Source organism: Penicillium angulare (genome assembly GCF_028827245.1).
Source record: "Penicillium angulare strain IBT 27051 chromosome Unknown utg000003l_segment0_segment0, whole genome shotgun sequence".
Classification (NCBI taxonomy): domain Eukaryota; kingdom Fungi; phylum Ascomycota; class Eurotiomycetes; order Eurotiales; family Aspergillaceae; genus Penicillium; species Penicillium angulare.
In genome coordinates this window covers 2,944,707-2,960,279 of record NW_026623162.1, presented here as the reverse complement: position 1 = coordinate 2,960,279, position 15,573 = coordinate 2,944,707, and the positions used below count along the sequence as shown (strand labels likewise).

Below are 15,573 nucleotides of genomic sequence, written 5' to 3'. Positions count from 1 at the left end.
AGGACAGAAGCCGCGAATTAACGAAAAAATAAAACAGAAGTAGGGAGCGAATGGCCGGAAAGCTTGTTGGAGGAGAATCAACGTTGCGCCAATGCTGGCCAGATCCGGTGGACGTGTCCACCCACCGCCTTTGTTTTTGCCCGATAACTTATCGCACGAGCTTCCCCCGGACACAAGGCGCCAAAGCACGTTGTTGGTGCATATCCATTTACTGTTTATAAATTCTCCGAAAGATGGCATCACCGGCAACCCATAATCGCATTTTATCTAGATGTGAGAAACTTCCGTCGCGATAAGACAGGTTGTGCTCTTTGAGGCGAATACTAATTTACTGAATAGCTTCGCGGCCCCGCAGCTCAACTCGGGGTCCTTTAGATGCACCACCAGACGAGTGAGAAAATACCCATGTTCCCCACTTGTAATCTCAAATTCTCACATCTTGTACAGTCCTCTTGAACCGGACAGCTTGCATGTCCCGCATGCGAGCTCGAATATCAAAAATAATGCCTTTTCAGGGGCTTCTTTTCACGAATTAGACCCGCTGGCCCCCGATGATCTCCCCGAAACGATGGCAAAAGACCTGTCATTCCTACTCCGGCATAATATTTTCCATCAATTATCACATAATGATATTCCACCACCTCTTCGCGCCGAATTCGTCGTCCTAGACCCGGGTGAACCGCTCTCGTCGTCTTTAGGCACACTGGAAAAGCTCCTTACCGAAGGTCGTTTCCTAGTTGCTGCAAATTTCGCTGCCTCGATACTTACCTCTTCATTAATAACGCCTACGGATATTAAAATCATCTTCTCTTTGTTTTACACTCGTCTAGCCTGCCTAGAGCTATCCGGAAATACCGTACTTGCTGCCCAAGAGTCGAAAGCGTTGGAGGATTTGCATTCTGCATTCTATTACATCGACTCCAGCCTCGACGCGCCTGGAAAAGAAGATAAGGAGACCCAAGCACCTGAAAATCAACTTCGCCATATAGTACCATGGCCTTTGCGTGTGTTGGCCGTGAGGCTTCAAAGTATTGGCTTCGGTGACTCTCGCAGAAGTATTGGTGGGCTATACGAGCTTGGACTGGAGGCAAGAAGGGAGCTGACAAGGCAAGAAATCGAAGAATCAGCAAGAGAAATTTGGAAAGAAAGACTGGCAGATCTAGGAATGCGTTGCGTCAATGCTTTGATAGAGATGGGTGATCTTGACGCAGCCAAAAGATCACTCGAAAGTTTAGGGTCGTCAGAACCAAGTGCAAACAACATCAAGTTGCGCAAAGCACTTCTTCTTCTGCGTATAGGGGATGTTGATTCCGCGCATCAGATCTTCGATGAATCGCATGAGTCGAAGGAGGTGAAATTCTTGCAGCCTCTCTTAAGTATGTCAGATGCTCGTTACAATGATGCGGCAGACCAATGGCACGCCCTTTATGAAGATACATCCAGGGAAGATAGGGACTTGATCGCACAGAACATGGCCGTGTGCCTCCTTTACGCTGGAAAACTTGATGAGGTATGCTCAATACTGGTTGAATGTTGGAGTAGAAGCTAACGAGGTGCCCAGGCGCGTCAACTCCTTGAGTCGCAGATCTCTACACATCATCTATTTGGCAGTCTTATTTTCAATCTATCGACTGTATACGAACTTTGCTCTGACAATGCTAGCGAAATGAAGGGACAACTGGCAGCTACAGTGGCTAGTCAGCCAGCTTCTGGACACACAAACATAGAACGTCCGAACACGGATTTTAAGCTATGAAACGAATGAAATGAATGACCCGATATGGGTATTTATTGAATCTGACCTTTCTTTGTAAAAACGCCAAGTGCCCAGAAAATGCCAAATCCAATGTCCCATGAAGAGAGAACGATCGAATGCAGCCCAAATAAGAATATGACCAGTATGGGCCTCAACACCATGCATTCCAATAAAACGCCAATCAAAAATGCAACCACGCACATATTTCATTACTATGCCTTCGCGACTTGTGGATTTGGTGGTGGCCGGGGCTTGAGACGTCTGATTATGATTATATCGCCCTCTTTCTGCCAACCGAGGTTTTCCTTTTGGTGCAATTTCTCCCACGTCCAGTTCACATCGTCACCAGTGCATCCACCCACGATCCAGTCCACAGGGGCATTGAGGTATGCACTGCCCACCGCCTTCAAGGCATGTCTTCGCACTCGATCCACAGCCCAATTCATCACAGCACGTGTGTAAGAGTCCACGGTTTTGTGAACCTGCCAAAATATCACCCAGTTATCGTGCATCAATGCAGTCAAAACACGGTCGACAGCTAACGACTGAAAGGCGCACTCCCGCCGCGCCCGTGCCCGCAGCTCGAAGGCCGATACCATATTCTCCTGGCGACAGGCATAATCAAGGATCAAGTAGGTCACTATGTCTTTCACTTCCGAATCAGGCATTGGGTGGGATCTCGAATGCAGCTTGTTTAGGCAATGCTCCAAGGAAGGGAAGTATGACGGAGGGTGCTGCGCAAGAATTGCCAGGCGGATCGAGAAGTAATGAACTCGCTGGGCGAATTCGGGCGGAGTAGTTCCCGATGTTGCCAAAATACCTTCTCGCAGCTTCCGGAGGGAAAGAAGGAGCTTGGATAATTCCGCCGATGGTGGGGGGATACCCCTCCCAAGGGGGCTGGTCTTTGGAGCTGACTGGGCTGCAGGGGGGTTTGACGTTGCATCATTTGAAGAACTTATAGGCAGCGATGCATGAGCGGCATCAAAATCATTATGGTGATCTGAACAGAATCGGAAATATCGCTCAACGATTGTATCGTAGTAGTCCTGCTGTGCTTTATGATTGAGTAGCCTGTAAAGACAGCGTTAGAGAAGGTTTACCCAAGGCTTAATGTGGACAATTTACGTCTTGTCACCCTTTGATACGAAGCCAACCCTTTCGAGAGGGTCAGCTACGGGCCGTAACCGGCTTCCCTGGGGTTTGGCGGACTGCATGTGGGAAGCATGAGGGGACAACTGCCCGTATCAGATCTGGGGCCGATGCAGATGTGGACCGCGGCACTTTGCACTGTTTGCTACGTTTGCACCGAGGTTCCCAACGGCGCCATAGATTTGGGTCCCCAACTACTCAACGCTTCAATCTAATTTTCATGTACAGTCTCTTTATTTTTATTTATTGCTTTCTCCTTCCAAGAGCTTCCATAAGATCAATTCTATTACAGTTGATCGGCTTACATATTCTCTGCATGGTTTGTGGCTTATCCGCCAAGTTCTAAACACCACGTCCTGCATTTACTCTGCATGTGACGATGTCTCGTCAGCGTCGCCCAGTACAGGGGAAAGAGTCGGACAGCCCAGAAACTTCGCTGGCAAGCTCTGTACTCGAAGTACCCCCCAAAGCGATGAAGAAGCTTCTTCACTGGGATGATTTGCCTCATTGGCAGCGCGATAATCACCACATCCATACCGGATATCGCCCGGCCTCGTCCTCATTTTCGGTCTCGTTTCAATCGCTTGGCTACTTCCACAATGAGACAGTCAATATTTACAGTCACCTTCTACCCGCGATTTTAGCCGTCCCTGCAGCTTATCTGCTTTACCATGCCTTAGAGCCTCGCTATCAAACCGCAACTGACTCTGACATCGCTGCGTTTATCTCCTTTTTTGCAGGTGCTGCTTTCTGTCTGGGGATGTCTGCAACATATCACACAATCTCCAATCATTCACCAGCAGTTGCTCGTATCGGCAATTCGTTTGACTATATTGGCATTGTAGGCCTCATTGTTGGTAGCTTCGTCCCCAGTATCTTCTATGGGTTTTACTGTGTGCCTGAGCTCCAACACCGATACTGGACCATGATCTGCACCATTGGGCTAGGCTGCGTGTGTGTCTCAATTCTCCCACGGTTCCGAACCCCCCGCTGGCGCCCATACCGGGCTGCCATGTTTGTCTGGATGGGCCTGTCGGCCGTCTTCCCCGTGCTCCATGGTCTGGCCCTTTTTGGGTTCGATCGCATGCGACGGCAGATCGGACTCAGCTGGCTTTTGCTCCAAGGCTTCTTGTATATTCTTGGAGCCGCTATATACGCGGCACGGGTCCCTGAGAGACTATGGCCCGGTAAATTTGACCTCGTCGGTAGCTCTCATCAGATATTCCACGTGCTAGTCGTTTGTGCGGCAGTGGCTCATCTGACAGGGCTGCTCAAGGCATTCGACTATCGGCACAGCGGTAGTGCCGAGATTTGTTAGATTCCACGCGGCTGAGTTATGATGGTATCTTAGTGGAGAAGATGAGGTTGGACAGCATGCTCATGGCAATTCTGGTGGTAGCATGTAATGAAACATTTCACACAGTCGTGTGGCGAAGGGTAATGGACGCCCTCGATAGTAAAGGCCCCTGCTGACGATGACCCGGTTCGTGATGTGCAACAATGACCACGGTCAGAGCGAAGCGGTGAAAGCTCTGACAGGAAAAAGAGCCAACGACTGTGGCTCGACCCAGTCAGCCCAAGTCGAATGTGCTCCAAAATTCACATGGTGCCCCCAAGATTCTTGTTGAAAGCCATTGTAGACCAGTCTCATTGGTGGTTCATGCGGACCCAACCGACAGCAGACTCCCGGAAAGTGTCTCCAAGGTGCTTCCTCCTCCTAAGAAAGTATGAAATGAATTATCAATAATATTTCTCACGATACTTTTCCTTTTAAAAGGAAAGTAAAAATAAAATAGAAATTTCCAAGGATAAATCAGAATAATTAAAATCACAATGATAGAAAAAAAGCCAAACTTCATGGGCCATTTACGACAATGTTGCATCAGGGTGTGTGACTTTGAGGACCCCTAGGCGGTTCAAGCTCCTCTAGTAGCGTTTCTACTTTCATCTATCACGAGCTATGCTCCAATTGAGCAACGGCTACTCTGAGAAGTGCGTTCCCTAATCTGGTTCAATCACCGATGCTGTGGGGTTTAGGACTTAGAGGGGGGTGTCGAGGCCCCTTTATTTTTACTTTCCAATTGACTGTCGCGAATCCCAGGTTTATTTGATCAGATGGAAAGCATTCTTGGGTTTCACAGCGGCTGACCTCTTTGCGGCTGCCGTCGGTATATGAATCCGAATGGAAGTGTGACATTCTTTTATGACTTCTTTCTTGGTTCATGAAGCTTGAGTATTTTTGGCTTTATATATACGAGAACAGTGGGGACTAGCGTACCAGAAGGGAGGAAGGGACTGGATGTGTCCTGCTGAGTGAATAGTATCCTGAAAGTTAACCTCATATTTTGCCTTTCACTCCCCAGGGCTCCCTCCATGACTTTCAAAGTTCCCTTTACTATGCAATGATCTTCCCGCCCCGGCAGTGTCGATCCTCCTCGTGTGATACTATCTACATCATATATCTGCATCTAACAAAGTCTTCTCCTACAACCCGATTTCTTCCTTTTGTTGGCCCTTCATGCTTACCGAGTCCAATGACAGTCCCTATGCCGGGGGCGATGCACCAAAGCTGCGAACCGCCTGTGAGAACTGTAGGCAATCCAAGGTGAAATGCAATCTGTCCGGGAAAAGTATTTGCACAAGGTGTTTGCGACATGGTTTACAGTGTCAATATGGCTTTGCAAATCGTTCCGGGAAGCCAAAGGGGAGTAAGAATCGAGCCACACTGCGCAAATTAGGTCAGTTGCAAGATGAAAAGCCACCTATTCGAGGATTTCGGGGAAATCGTACTGTGCCTCCGGTGGTAGATAGGGAACCCCAAGTCCCTCCTAGCTACCGAGGGAATATGACAGACTCACTAATGAACGATGACGTGAGTTCTTTCATTAACCAGCTGTTTCATTCTGTTAAGTCTCTCTGACTGTTATATTGGCGGGGTTCTTTAGATATGTCTAATACCAGGCCCACCGGCGCTTTGGGAAAGCCCACGAAGTTTTGGAAGCGGTGCTGCGTTAGACACACCCATATGTCCTTCTCATCTGACGGGCGTTGATGGTTCACCATTCAATGATCTCATGGATTCATGTTCCGCATTGCCTCTTGGTCTGGGATATCCACATACACCCGTCACACCTACCTTCCTTGCATCCGACCCTTTGATAGATGGCATAGCGAGTCCACCATTTGGAGGATCCGTTTCCTCACCCTACTCAGCAGTACGATGCGAGTGTTTGGACAAACAACTGTTTTATATGAACCGTATGAATCATCTTCTAGCTGAATCGGTTCCTTTGAGATTTGATCATAGCCTTCAAGCCATCAAAGCTACTTTCTGCGCATGCCAAATATTCATGCAGTGTGTCAAATGCACCAAGGACAGTGGTAACTTACTTCTGGCTATATCTGTACTCAATCTGACTTTGCAGCTCTTCGAGCATTGGATATCCGGTGAAACCTCACGTGTCCCGCACGTGGAGCATGGTATCGATATTCGCTACGGGTATTATGAGGTTGGCCAAGAAGACAATCGACAGATACGGTCATTCTTGCTTCGGAGCCTACTCCTCCAGTGCAGAGATGTTTTGTCTAATTTGAAGGCCACCGTGAATACCATTTCTCTCGAGAATCCAAAGCTACTTGATGACGAAGTATCTCGGGATCAGACTATCAAAAGTGAATACTCTGCCGATCAACCCTGGGTCTCGCCAGATCATTTTGGAGTCACACTGCAAGACTCGGAGTCAGATGCACCTGGCCCCGGAAGTAACTGTTTATTACCTATCGTCACCGGCTACGAAGCTACTGTGGAAGCATTTCTACGCTCTGTCTCAAACGATTGTATCTGTGGATCCAAGTATGCAGTACGAGATGAGTCCCTCTGAAGTTTCAATTGTGTATATGGGTTTTCTGAGTAAGTCTAGGTATTTTGCTGCAACGTTTCCCAATGTCTTTATTGTTTGCTTTACCTTCTTTGTTTCTACTATTTCCTTGCCTGCAGATTGGCTTTGTACAGGAGGATCTCTTACGTAGATACGATGCACAAGCACGATAGTAAACGCGAATCGGCTAGCTCATCAGAGGCTAGAAGAATTGGGTTACATAGGCTATATGAGTTACATTTTGCTTATATTTTGCTTCTTGATTTAACTAAAATATACTCTAGTCCGTGGGTTCGACTTGCTGCGACCGACGCGACCCCACACTTCGGTCCGCGGCGAGCCTCGGCAGTTCAATCACCGAGCTTGTATAAGACCCCAACTTCCCCCTCACATCCACCTTAGCCATACACCACGGAAAACAACAGTAAATTCAAGATGGCACCTTCTGATCGTCTCAATCAGGTCAACAAGCACCTCAACTACCCGGCCGGCATGCTGGCCGGCCAAGTGGCCATCATCACTGGTGCAGGTCAAGGCATCGGCGCCGAGGCGGCTCGACTCTTTGCCAACGAAGGCGCAAAGGTCGTTATTGCGGATATCGATGCGAGTACGTACTTACATTATGCTTTCCAATCTTTCCTCTCTCTGGAATTTTCACCAAATATTGAGGCCTCATCACTCACCTCTCAAAACAGAAAAGGCCAACGCGGTCGCTGATGCCATCAATGCCGCCGAAGCGGGCCGTGCTTTGGCAGTGGCGGGCGACGTGCTGGATAGCGACTATATCAAAGAACTTGTGAAGCGTACGGCCGAATTCGGTGGTGGTAAAATCCACATTATTGTGAACAATGCTGGTTTCACCTGGGACGGTGTGATCCACAAGGTAAGTTCCCTTTCTTTTCCTTGATTGACCCTACCATCAAGTTCCTTTCGATCTTCCATTGGCCCATCTAGGTATATGTAGAGCTGATGAGGATATCCTTGATTGCGTCTACAGATCACTGATAAGCAATGGGATACCATGCTAGCAGTGCACAACACTGCGCCCTTCCGGCTGGTGCGAGAGGCTGCGCCATATTTCCGAGTCAAGGACCAGGAGCCGCGCATTGTCATCAACATAAGCAGCACGAGCGGCATTCACGGAAATGCGTAAGTTTTTATCTATTTCTGAGTATTTCTGCGATATTATCACAGAGAACAGGAATTTTGGCTAATACCCCCACAGAGGACAGGCCAATTATGCTGTAGCCAAGGCCGGTGTCGTCGGCCTTACTCGTACTATCGCCAAAGAATGGGGCCCAGCCTTCGGCGTGCGCTCTAACACCATTGCCTTTGGTTACGTGACAACTCGTCTCACTGCAGCCAAGGAGGAGGGTGCTTTCATCACAACTCCAGATGGCACCAAGGTCGCCCTGGGTATTCCTGGCAAGCAGCTTGCTACCAAGAAGGGAGCCGAGGATAAAGCTAAGACCGAGTCCTTCCCCGACATTCCATTGAGGAGGCCTGCTAGCCCTGAAGAGGCAGCGCGCTCTATTCTAGGTGTTGCTAGTCCGTACTTCTCATATGTCAATGGGGAGACGATCCGCGTTACCGGTGGACGGAACATGTAGATTATTATCGAAATACCAATTGTATCTTCGCTTTAGCAAAATAATAATCCAATAAGAAACAGTTTTACACGTGAATGTCAAAGCGCAAAGAAAAAAGAAAAGAAATGCACTTCTGTGTGGCTGCGTGGATGGTGCATACCCACTGAAAGCCAAAGCCCAATTAGGAAGTACTGGGGTAGCATGTCGCCGCATGATAGTGATGAACAGACCCAGGTACCCAATTAAAAAAAAGCGTATCTATTGTCTGACAGAGATAAATTGAATGCGCGCACTCAATTGCCTGTTTCCGAGAAATTATCTACCACCTCTCACAGTTACACATGTCGTGTGAAACTTGATCACTTCGCCGTACTACCAGCAACGAGTCGCTTTCGGTGCAATTTACACAGGATGATGCATAAAGCCAGACTCGCTTATCTACACAAAGCGTATCAATATTTTTTTAGTACAGATAGTAGAGTACTAGGCGGTAGTTCGCATACATCGTTGAACGAAATCAGGATATCTATAATACCTGTAAATTATTGAGATACTACTAAACAAATATTCTTAATGTAAGATAATTGAATATTATGAATACACCCCCATTGTTAATTTCCAAAGCCTTGTTGTCTAGTCTTCTTGTCATATACTGCAATACAAATAGTTTCGTTCCAACTTGAATCTTGTGAATATTCTACTAGTAGGACGTTGATCCTTCGGAAGCAGATAAAGTAGATGAGCACCTTGTATACGACTTGAATCTTTCTACTGTACAGCCGAAACTTGGTAGATCATTCAACTCTAAGGTTGTCTGATGACGATAAATCACTTAATTAGCCTAAACGAAGAACTTAGACTCAAACGCAATTTTCCCTGTATGCATGAATTAGGTATTACTTCATGTTATCATTTACCGAGAGCGAGATGAGACCTCAACATCCTCAAGAGCACCTAGGTGCGCCCATCATTATTGACCGAAGCCCAGCGCACGAAGTTTGACCTGATTCCAATGAAGTAAGCTGGATGGACATCGCCAACAACTGAGTCGTCAACCGGGGATGATATATCAAAAACCCCAACAAAGGCTTCTCCAAACAAATGAAAGTCTTCCCTAGTCCAAGTGCTGGTTTAAATATGGCCTAACCAAGACCTTGAAGAACCGCAGATTAACATGGATCGAGTCCATCACAAGTGGTAAGAGTGTTGTGCGTGGCATGGTACCTAGGAAGCACACCACCGAGATTGTATTTCTCCCCCAGGCAGTGCTAATTAAGAGATGCAACAAAATTCCCGAGTCCGGACTCGCTTTCTCGATTGAAAAAGTTCAAAGTTCGCACGAGAAAACTTTTCCTGGATTGAGCGGACCCTCTTTCCCACAGCTAAGCCGTTGACTCCCCCTTTCTACTTTACGCGCGGCGCCATTGATCAAGTTTTGGATCTCGAAATGTCCAAAATGTATATCAAGTCAAGGCTTACGTAGTCTTGGATCGGAATGACTGGGGAAACACACCGAAAGGGCACGTATCGGCTAGGACGGCAGTTCACTGGCGCATTTCCATCTGCCTTGCGCAGATTACGACGTTTTCCCCCAAAGGCGCCACTCGTAGGGCTGACCAATGAGATTCAATGCCTTCTTATTTCATTCGTCTGCCCTAGTGTTAGGTGGGCCTAGTATTTGGCTAAGCTCCAGCCTAAGTGGAGAGACCCAGTACCAATCTGCTAACCGAAGGGGACCTTGTGGTTGCCCTAAAGATTTCAGGTATATGTGCTTGAATTAAAGTACCAGAGAGGTAGAATTGGAGCGCACGTCTGAAGTATAAGAATCCATAGTTTTGCTTTTATTGAGGTCAAAAAACGACTCCTTTTTTGGTCGCTCAATCATGAAATACTTGAATGTTCCAATTATATGTGCGGCAGTGGCATTTGGCCTTTTGGGCTCAGCCAAAGGGCTGGACGAGAGTCTTATTGCAACTGTTGACGACTTACCTTCTTTCATTAAAGACTACCAGCTTCATGCAAGCGACCTTAGTGCGGCAGAAAGGGCAAATCGATTATCGAATATCACGTCCATGTTGCACCTTGGTAGCTTACCTGGAGGCTTGATCGCCTTTTTCTCAAGTCATTTCATTGGTCCACTATGGACCATGCGGCAGCTATGTACGCTTTGGATTATTGGAATGGTAGTTTTCCTTACATCTGCAGGTAATCTGAAGCAGTGTATTGCCGGTCGGTTTGTTATGGGTCTGGGAGTAGGTCAGGCTGGCGTTGTAGGGCCAATCTACTTAGCCGAGGTGGCACCGATATCATCGCGGGGCCTGTTAGTTGGGGCTTATGCATCATCTGAGTACATAGGCGTTTTGATTGGTGTGAGTTGACTCTATCGTCAAAATTTGAAGAAAGCTACCCAGTCACTCATTTTGCTCCCATGTGATCAATATAGTACTTTGCCGGTTATGGTGCCTCACTTCACATATCCAATCATACCAGCGCACAGTGGGTTCTGCCGGAAAGCAGCCAACTCATTATGGCGATCGTCTTACTCGTTTTCTCAATCGGATGTGTTGAGAGTCCGAGATACTCGGTCTACAGTGGCCACACATCACACGCTACCCAAAGCCTAGCCAAGCTGTGGGGGTTGAGCCCAGAGAATCCCCGAGTTGTTGAAGGGGTGAAATATCTAGAAGATGAAATGGCGACAAAGTTCTCCACGAGCAAGTCAGCGTGGTCTTGGTTAGAGCCATGGAAGTTGCTTTTCGGGCAGACTGCCAATATTTATCGATTATAGTTTCTTATTTCCGCACAATTACTCAGTCAATGGTCGGGAACAAACGCCATTACAAGTAGGATGACTTCTTCCCAAAACACTACTCTTGAAAGATATCACTGACAACGAATGACAGCTTATGCGCCTAAATTTTTCGACCTGCTCAATGTGACGGGCAAATCTGAGACACTATTGAAGACGGCTATTTTCGGAGTCGTGAAATTGGTCACTGCAATTACAAGCGCACTTTTCTTCATAGATCGCATTGGAAGGAAACGTACTCTTTTATTCGGAATTATCCTGCAGCTTCTTGCTCTGCTCTATGTTTCGATATTCATTACCGCCTGGGATGCCCAAGGCGAGCCTCAGTCCGGCAATGCACTTCGAGCAGCGATTGGTGCCGTTGCGGCGATTTACGTCACAGGAATTGGCTATGCTTTTGGATGGAACTCTATCCAATATCTGATTAATGCCGAAATACTCCCTTCGCCTGTCCGTACTCTTGGGACAAGCCTCCTAATGTGTATCCATTACGCCAATAAGTTTGCTCTAGTCAAGGTGAGTCTTCTAATCTTGTGGCCCAATTAGCTGTTTTAATGTGAAATTTCGACAAAAGGTCCTCCCGAGCATGATGTTAGTAGATGCCTTGCAGCCAATCGGCACATTTTGGTTCTTTTTTGCTGTTGCTTTGATAGGCTTGGTGTGGGGTATTCTCTGGTTGCCAGAAACTTCGCGTAGAAGTCTGGAGGAAACAAGCGAGACAATTCCCAAAGTCACATCTGTTTCCATTGTTTTCCAAGGTTGTCACTGGCTGGTATGCATTAAACTAGTCGTTGGATACTTTGAGCAAACAGAAGGTCGCGGACTCGCGGGACAGGGCTCCAGTCTAAAGACGACTTCCAGTTGGGCCATCTGCGCCTCCAATCCTTCGCTCAGCCCTAAAATAGATGGATTGTCAAGTGGAGGTGAAAACTTCGGAATTAGTGATGAATACCTAGATACCGTTGAATTATCTTTATGCTATATATATTAGCAGACAACTTGAACTTCGAGTTGAACGGATAATATAATTTCCATCAAAAGCTCCGGAGTTTACTTTGAGGAGAGATGGTTCCTACCTAATCAAGACCGTCCAAGATGCGTAGTTGGCCTCATCTATAGGGATCATGATCTAGTTGTTCTCGGTAATTGGATATGAGCGTCTTCGTGGCACCTGTGATCACAAGAGTAAATCCCCTCTAGCTTGGCGCGGAGATATCCGTCGTAAATTAGCCTTGGGAGGACTGAACGTGGTTGCTTTGTGCCCAGTAATCACACACATGAACGAATGATATCATATTGGTTAGTTACCCAATCTGACTCTAGGGTCGCCCCATGTTGATTTCACTGGTGTTCACTCGCTTATAATTTACAGCCAGAAGCATAACTTTACAGAGACAGTAGTTGAACTTTTTGGAGGGTTAATTCATCTCTTTCCGCACTCATCATATACTCCATACCTGCAAATGCATCACTTCGTTCTCTCCAAATCTTTTCATCTCTCCCATAATGAGATTCCCAACCCAGCCATATGACAAAAATCAAATCGCCCTGCTTATAGTGGGATTTGTCATCTCAACTAGCCTTGCAGCTTCCCAAGCAATCTAACTAGACCTGGTCTTCCCACGCAACGACACTTATGCCCCACTGGCTTTTTTCCCTATTGTACTAGCGGCCCAGAACGCCGACTTGGCATGGTAACTGGGTGCTACGATCCAGTACAGCCTATTCCATCTCGACTCGAATGATATCTTAAGAGGCAACTCCTACGTAAGCTCGGGGAGTCCTTCTACCGACCCATTCTTCTGGATCAACCACACGTCGCGCACGAATCAAAAAGAAGGTGTCTGGCGTTTGTATTGGGAACTTAGTATTTCTTGGAATTGCTCCTACATAAACGGATCTTATTCAGCAGATCAGTGAAATGAGTCCCCTAGTGGTGAGATGTATTTTACTACCACATCGGATGGGAAACAGCCAGATTTTGAATCCGAAACTTGTCCGATGCCTGTTAATATCGAGATTGAGGAGATATTGAATAACACGGTGGTCAAGTTGCATCATACGAACGGAGACGCATGCGCATTGATCTCGGATTCTGCATCGGATTCGCGTACACCATGTGCTGCTCGGCTGGAGGATTCAGAAGTAAGCAATATTACCAGTGCACTTCATCAGTGGTCAAACTGTCATCATGGGACCTTAATGTCACTGGAGTTTGTACGGAGTCATACTATCCAAACCTGCCTTCTCAGGGTAGAACTGGATATACTTCCTTAACTTGGATTTTATATGCCACGGGTCTTGTTTCAACAGCAATAACTAGCATATAATTTTGAGGTCGTGAAAACAGATAGATGGTATTGTAATAAGTATTTTGTAATTGAAACTGCGGTAAATACTTTCCAGGCAACTATGCACTCCGCAAAGTATCCGAAAAACTCGAAATATCTAAAGTGACGGGTAATTCGGTAGTCTGGCTGATATTTCTCTAGTAATTAGCCTGTCAAGCTGCGAGGTTCTGGCGCGGACACCACTAGTGCTAGTTTCTCCGTGCAGTGCATTATCCTAGCTGCATCAGTCCACGGGTCTAATGGATCCAGGGCTCTGGGGATTCTATTTTATTTTACCGAGCCTTCCGATCCCTCAGAGCAATATTTGAATGGATGTGACCTCTAACTATTTTCAGATTAAAACATTGAATAATAGGGATTGTTTTTTATTCGACGAACATGGCTCTTGTTCTATAACTCCGGGATCCAGCTACTATATTCTAGATAGTACAGCTACTAGTAGTACAACCGCAACGGCCTCCACGACCACTTCCAGTAACAGCATCACCATCCCATCTCCCATTCGAACAGGGATGACCAGCAGCAGCAATACCTTCCACCTGGTAGAGACGGGAGATACATGTGCAGCTGTTGTCGCCTATGCCGGGGTCTCCTTATCTGATTTCTATGCCTGGAATCCAGCAGTTGGCACTGGCTGCACATCTCTATGGGTGGAAGATTATGTTCATGCATTGGTGTCATTGGATCAACATCAACTACCAGCGCATCAAAAACAACAGCCACAGCCTCTGGGAACGGAATTCCAACTCCAACTACCGTACAGAGTGGAATCGTTTCGGATTGTGATCAATTCCACCTTGTTGTATCTGGTGATACATGTGCTGGCATCGCATTGACGAACTGTTACACTTGGGGCCCGACTGTAGGAAGCAGCTGCGCCAGTCTCTGGTCTAGATGTTATGTTTGTATCGATATCATCGGTTACACCGCTACGAGCACTACTACTGCCGTTGCCGCTAGTATTACTAAGTCTGTAAACGTAGTTACTACTCCTACGCCCATTCAGGATGGAATGATCACCAACTGTGATTAATCTATATAGTGGGTACTGGTGATACATGCGCCACCATTGCTAGTGAAGAGGGTGTTACTGTTGCTCAGATTGAGACATGGTGTACTGGCGCGTTGGGTTCTTCGTATAGCATTCTGTAGCTGGGCTATTACGTTTGTGTTGGAATTTTGTGGTTTTTGTAATGTTCACGTCAATGTGGTGCGTTATTTTGTTTGAATAAGGTCAAATGCATAGTCTGCACTCGTTAAGAGACTTGCACTGGCAGACATGCATTTTTTTTATTCTGCCTTCGTCTGGTGCAGTAAAAGAACCCCCCTTCCAAGGAATCCTATGTTTTTATGTTTACTTAGTAAGTGAAATGTTAGTTGCTTAGAATATAACCCGTGGGGGACGTACAATGACGTATCAGTCCACAACATTTGAAAGTTAAGCTTAAGGAGCCACCCCATCTTTTCTCATTCATGACATAGGTGGCTGATGAATATATCCAAGGAAGCATAAAATACCACGTAGTAAAAGTTTTGGGCCTGAAAAATATGATCCAAATTCCATGGTGCCTTGAAGCAGGCTGGTTGTTGGCGACCTCGGGGCTCCACAGGTCATCAGGTTCTAACAGATGATTGGTCGGTTCTTTCTCCCGGTCGATCCGGATGCCAATCACAGCGCGCACGGACGTAGCTAAGCGTGCATGTACAGTACTCGTCCGATGCAGGGGTTTGAGGGGAGATTTCCATTCAATCTTCAATTTGTATCAAACAGGAGACACGGGCAATAAATCCATCCACTTTAAATCCGAGGTCTACGTGACTTACCTAGTTTGCGCTACGTATACGTATCGAAAAGCCTCCGGGATTTGTTAATGGTCGGTTTTTGGTAGATAAGCCCCGCTCTTTTCAACAAAAGATCTTTAATGATTGTTTGATAATAATTCACTTCCTATGTTACTTGTGACCTGGTCATACCCTTTACAGCCCGTCATGCATACAAATAAGACCTTGTAACACGCATGCATAGCATACAGTACAATGC

The 15,573-nt window shown here is 46.7% G+C and overlaps 6 protein-coding genes across 6 annotated transcripts; 5 read left to right on the top strand and 1 right to left on the bottom strand.

Moving 5' to 3' along the window:
* Positions 1 to 233: 233 nt before the first annotated feature.
* N7478_003252 (uncharacterized protein) lies at positions 234 to 1,756 on the top strand (the record flags this gene model as incomplete). The annotated part of the gene is made up of 4 exons (XM_056919466.1): positions 234 to 273; positions 340 to 391; positions 448 to 1,510; positions 1,562 to 1,756. The coding sequence occupies 4 exons, from the start codon at positions 234 to 236 to the stop codon at positions 1,754 to 1,756; spliced, it is 1,350 nt and encodes a 449-aa protein (XP_056782624.1).
* A 212-nt stretch (positions 1,757 to 1,968) lies between these two features.
* Positions 1,969 to 2,970, bottom strand: N7478_003251 (uncharacterized protein; the record flags this gene model as incomplete). Its single annotated transcript, XM_056919465.1, has 2 exons — positions 1,969 to 2,827; positions 2,882 to 2,970. The coding sequence occupies 2 exons, from the start codon at positions 2,968 to 2,970 to the stop codon at positions 1,969 to 1,971; spliced, it is 948 nt and encodes a 315-aa protein (XP_056782623.1).
* Positions 2,971 to 3,284: 314 nt separating this feature from the next.
* On the top strand, positions 3,285 to 4,223 carry N7478_003250 (hemolysin III family protein; the record flags this gene model as incomplete). The annotated part of the gene is made up of 1 exon (XM_056919464.1): positions 3,285 to 4,223. The coding sequence occupies one exon, from the start codon at positions 3,285 to 3,287 to the stop codon at positions 4,221 to 4,223; it is 939 nt and encodes a 312-aa protein (XP_056782622.1).
* A 1,200-nt stretch (positions 4,224 to 5,423) lies between these two features.
* On the top strand, positions 5,424 to 6,786 carry N7478_003249 (Zn(II)2Cys6 transcription factor domain-containing protein; the record flags this gene model as incomplete). Its single annotated transcript, XM_056919463.1, has 2 exons — positions 5,424 to 5,777; positions 5,851 to 6,786. The coding sequence occupies 2 exons, from the start codon at positions 5,424 to 5,426 to the stop codon at positions 6,784 to 6,786; spliced, it is 1,290 nt and encodes a 429-aa protein (XP_056782621.1).
* Positions 6,787 to 7,218: 432 nt separating this feature from the next.
* N7478_003248 (SDR family NAD(P)-dependent oxidoreductase) lies at positions 7,219 to 8,393 on the top strand (the record flags this gene model as incomplete). The annotated part of the gene is made up of 4 exons (XM_056919462.1): positions 7,219 to 7,390; positions 7,479 to 7,666; positions 7,781 to 7,932; positions 8,009 to 8,393. The coding sequence occupies 4 exons, from the start codon at positions 7,219 to 7,221 to the stop codon at positions 8,391 to 8,393; spliced, it is 897 nt and encodes a 298-aa protein (XP_056782620.1).
* Positions 8,394 to 10,255: 1,862 nt separating this feature from the next.
* On the top strand, positions 10,256 to 12,172 carry N7478_003247 (quinate permease; the record flags this gene model as incomplete). The annotated part of the gene is made up of 5 exons (XM_056919461.1): positions 10,256 to 10,741; positions 10,816 to 11,159; positions 11,187 to 11,215; positions 11,276 to 11,697; positions 11,756 to 12,172. 5 exons carry the CDS (start codon positions 10,256 to 10,258, stop codon positions 12,170 to 12,172), a joined length of 1,698 nt encoding a protein of 565 aa, XP_056782619.1.
* Positions 12,173 to 15,573: the final 3,401 nt, after the last annotated feature.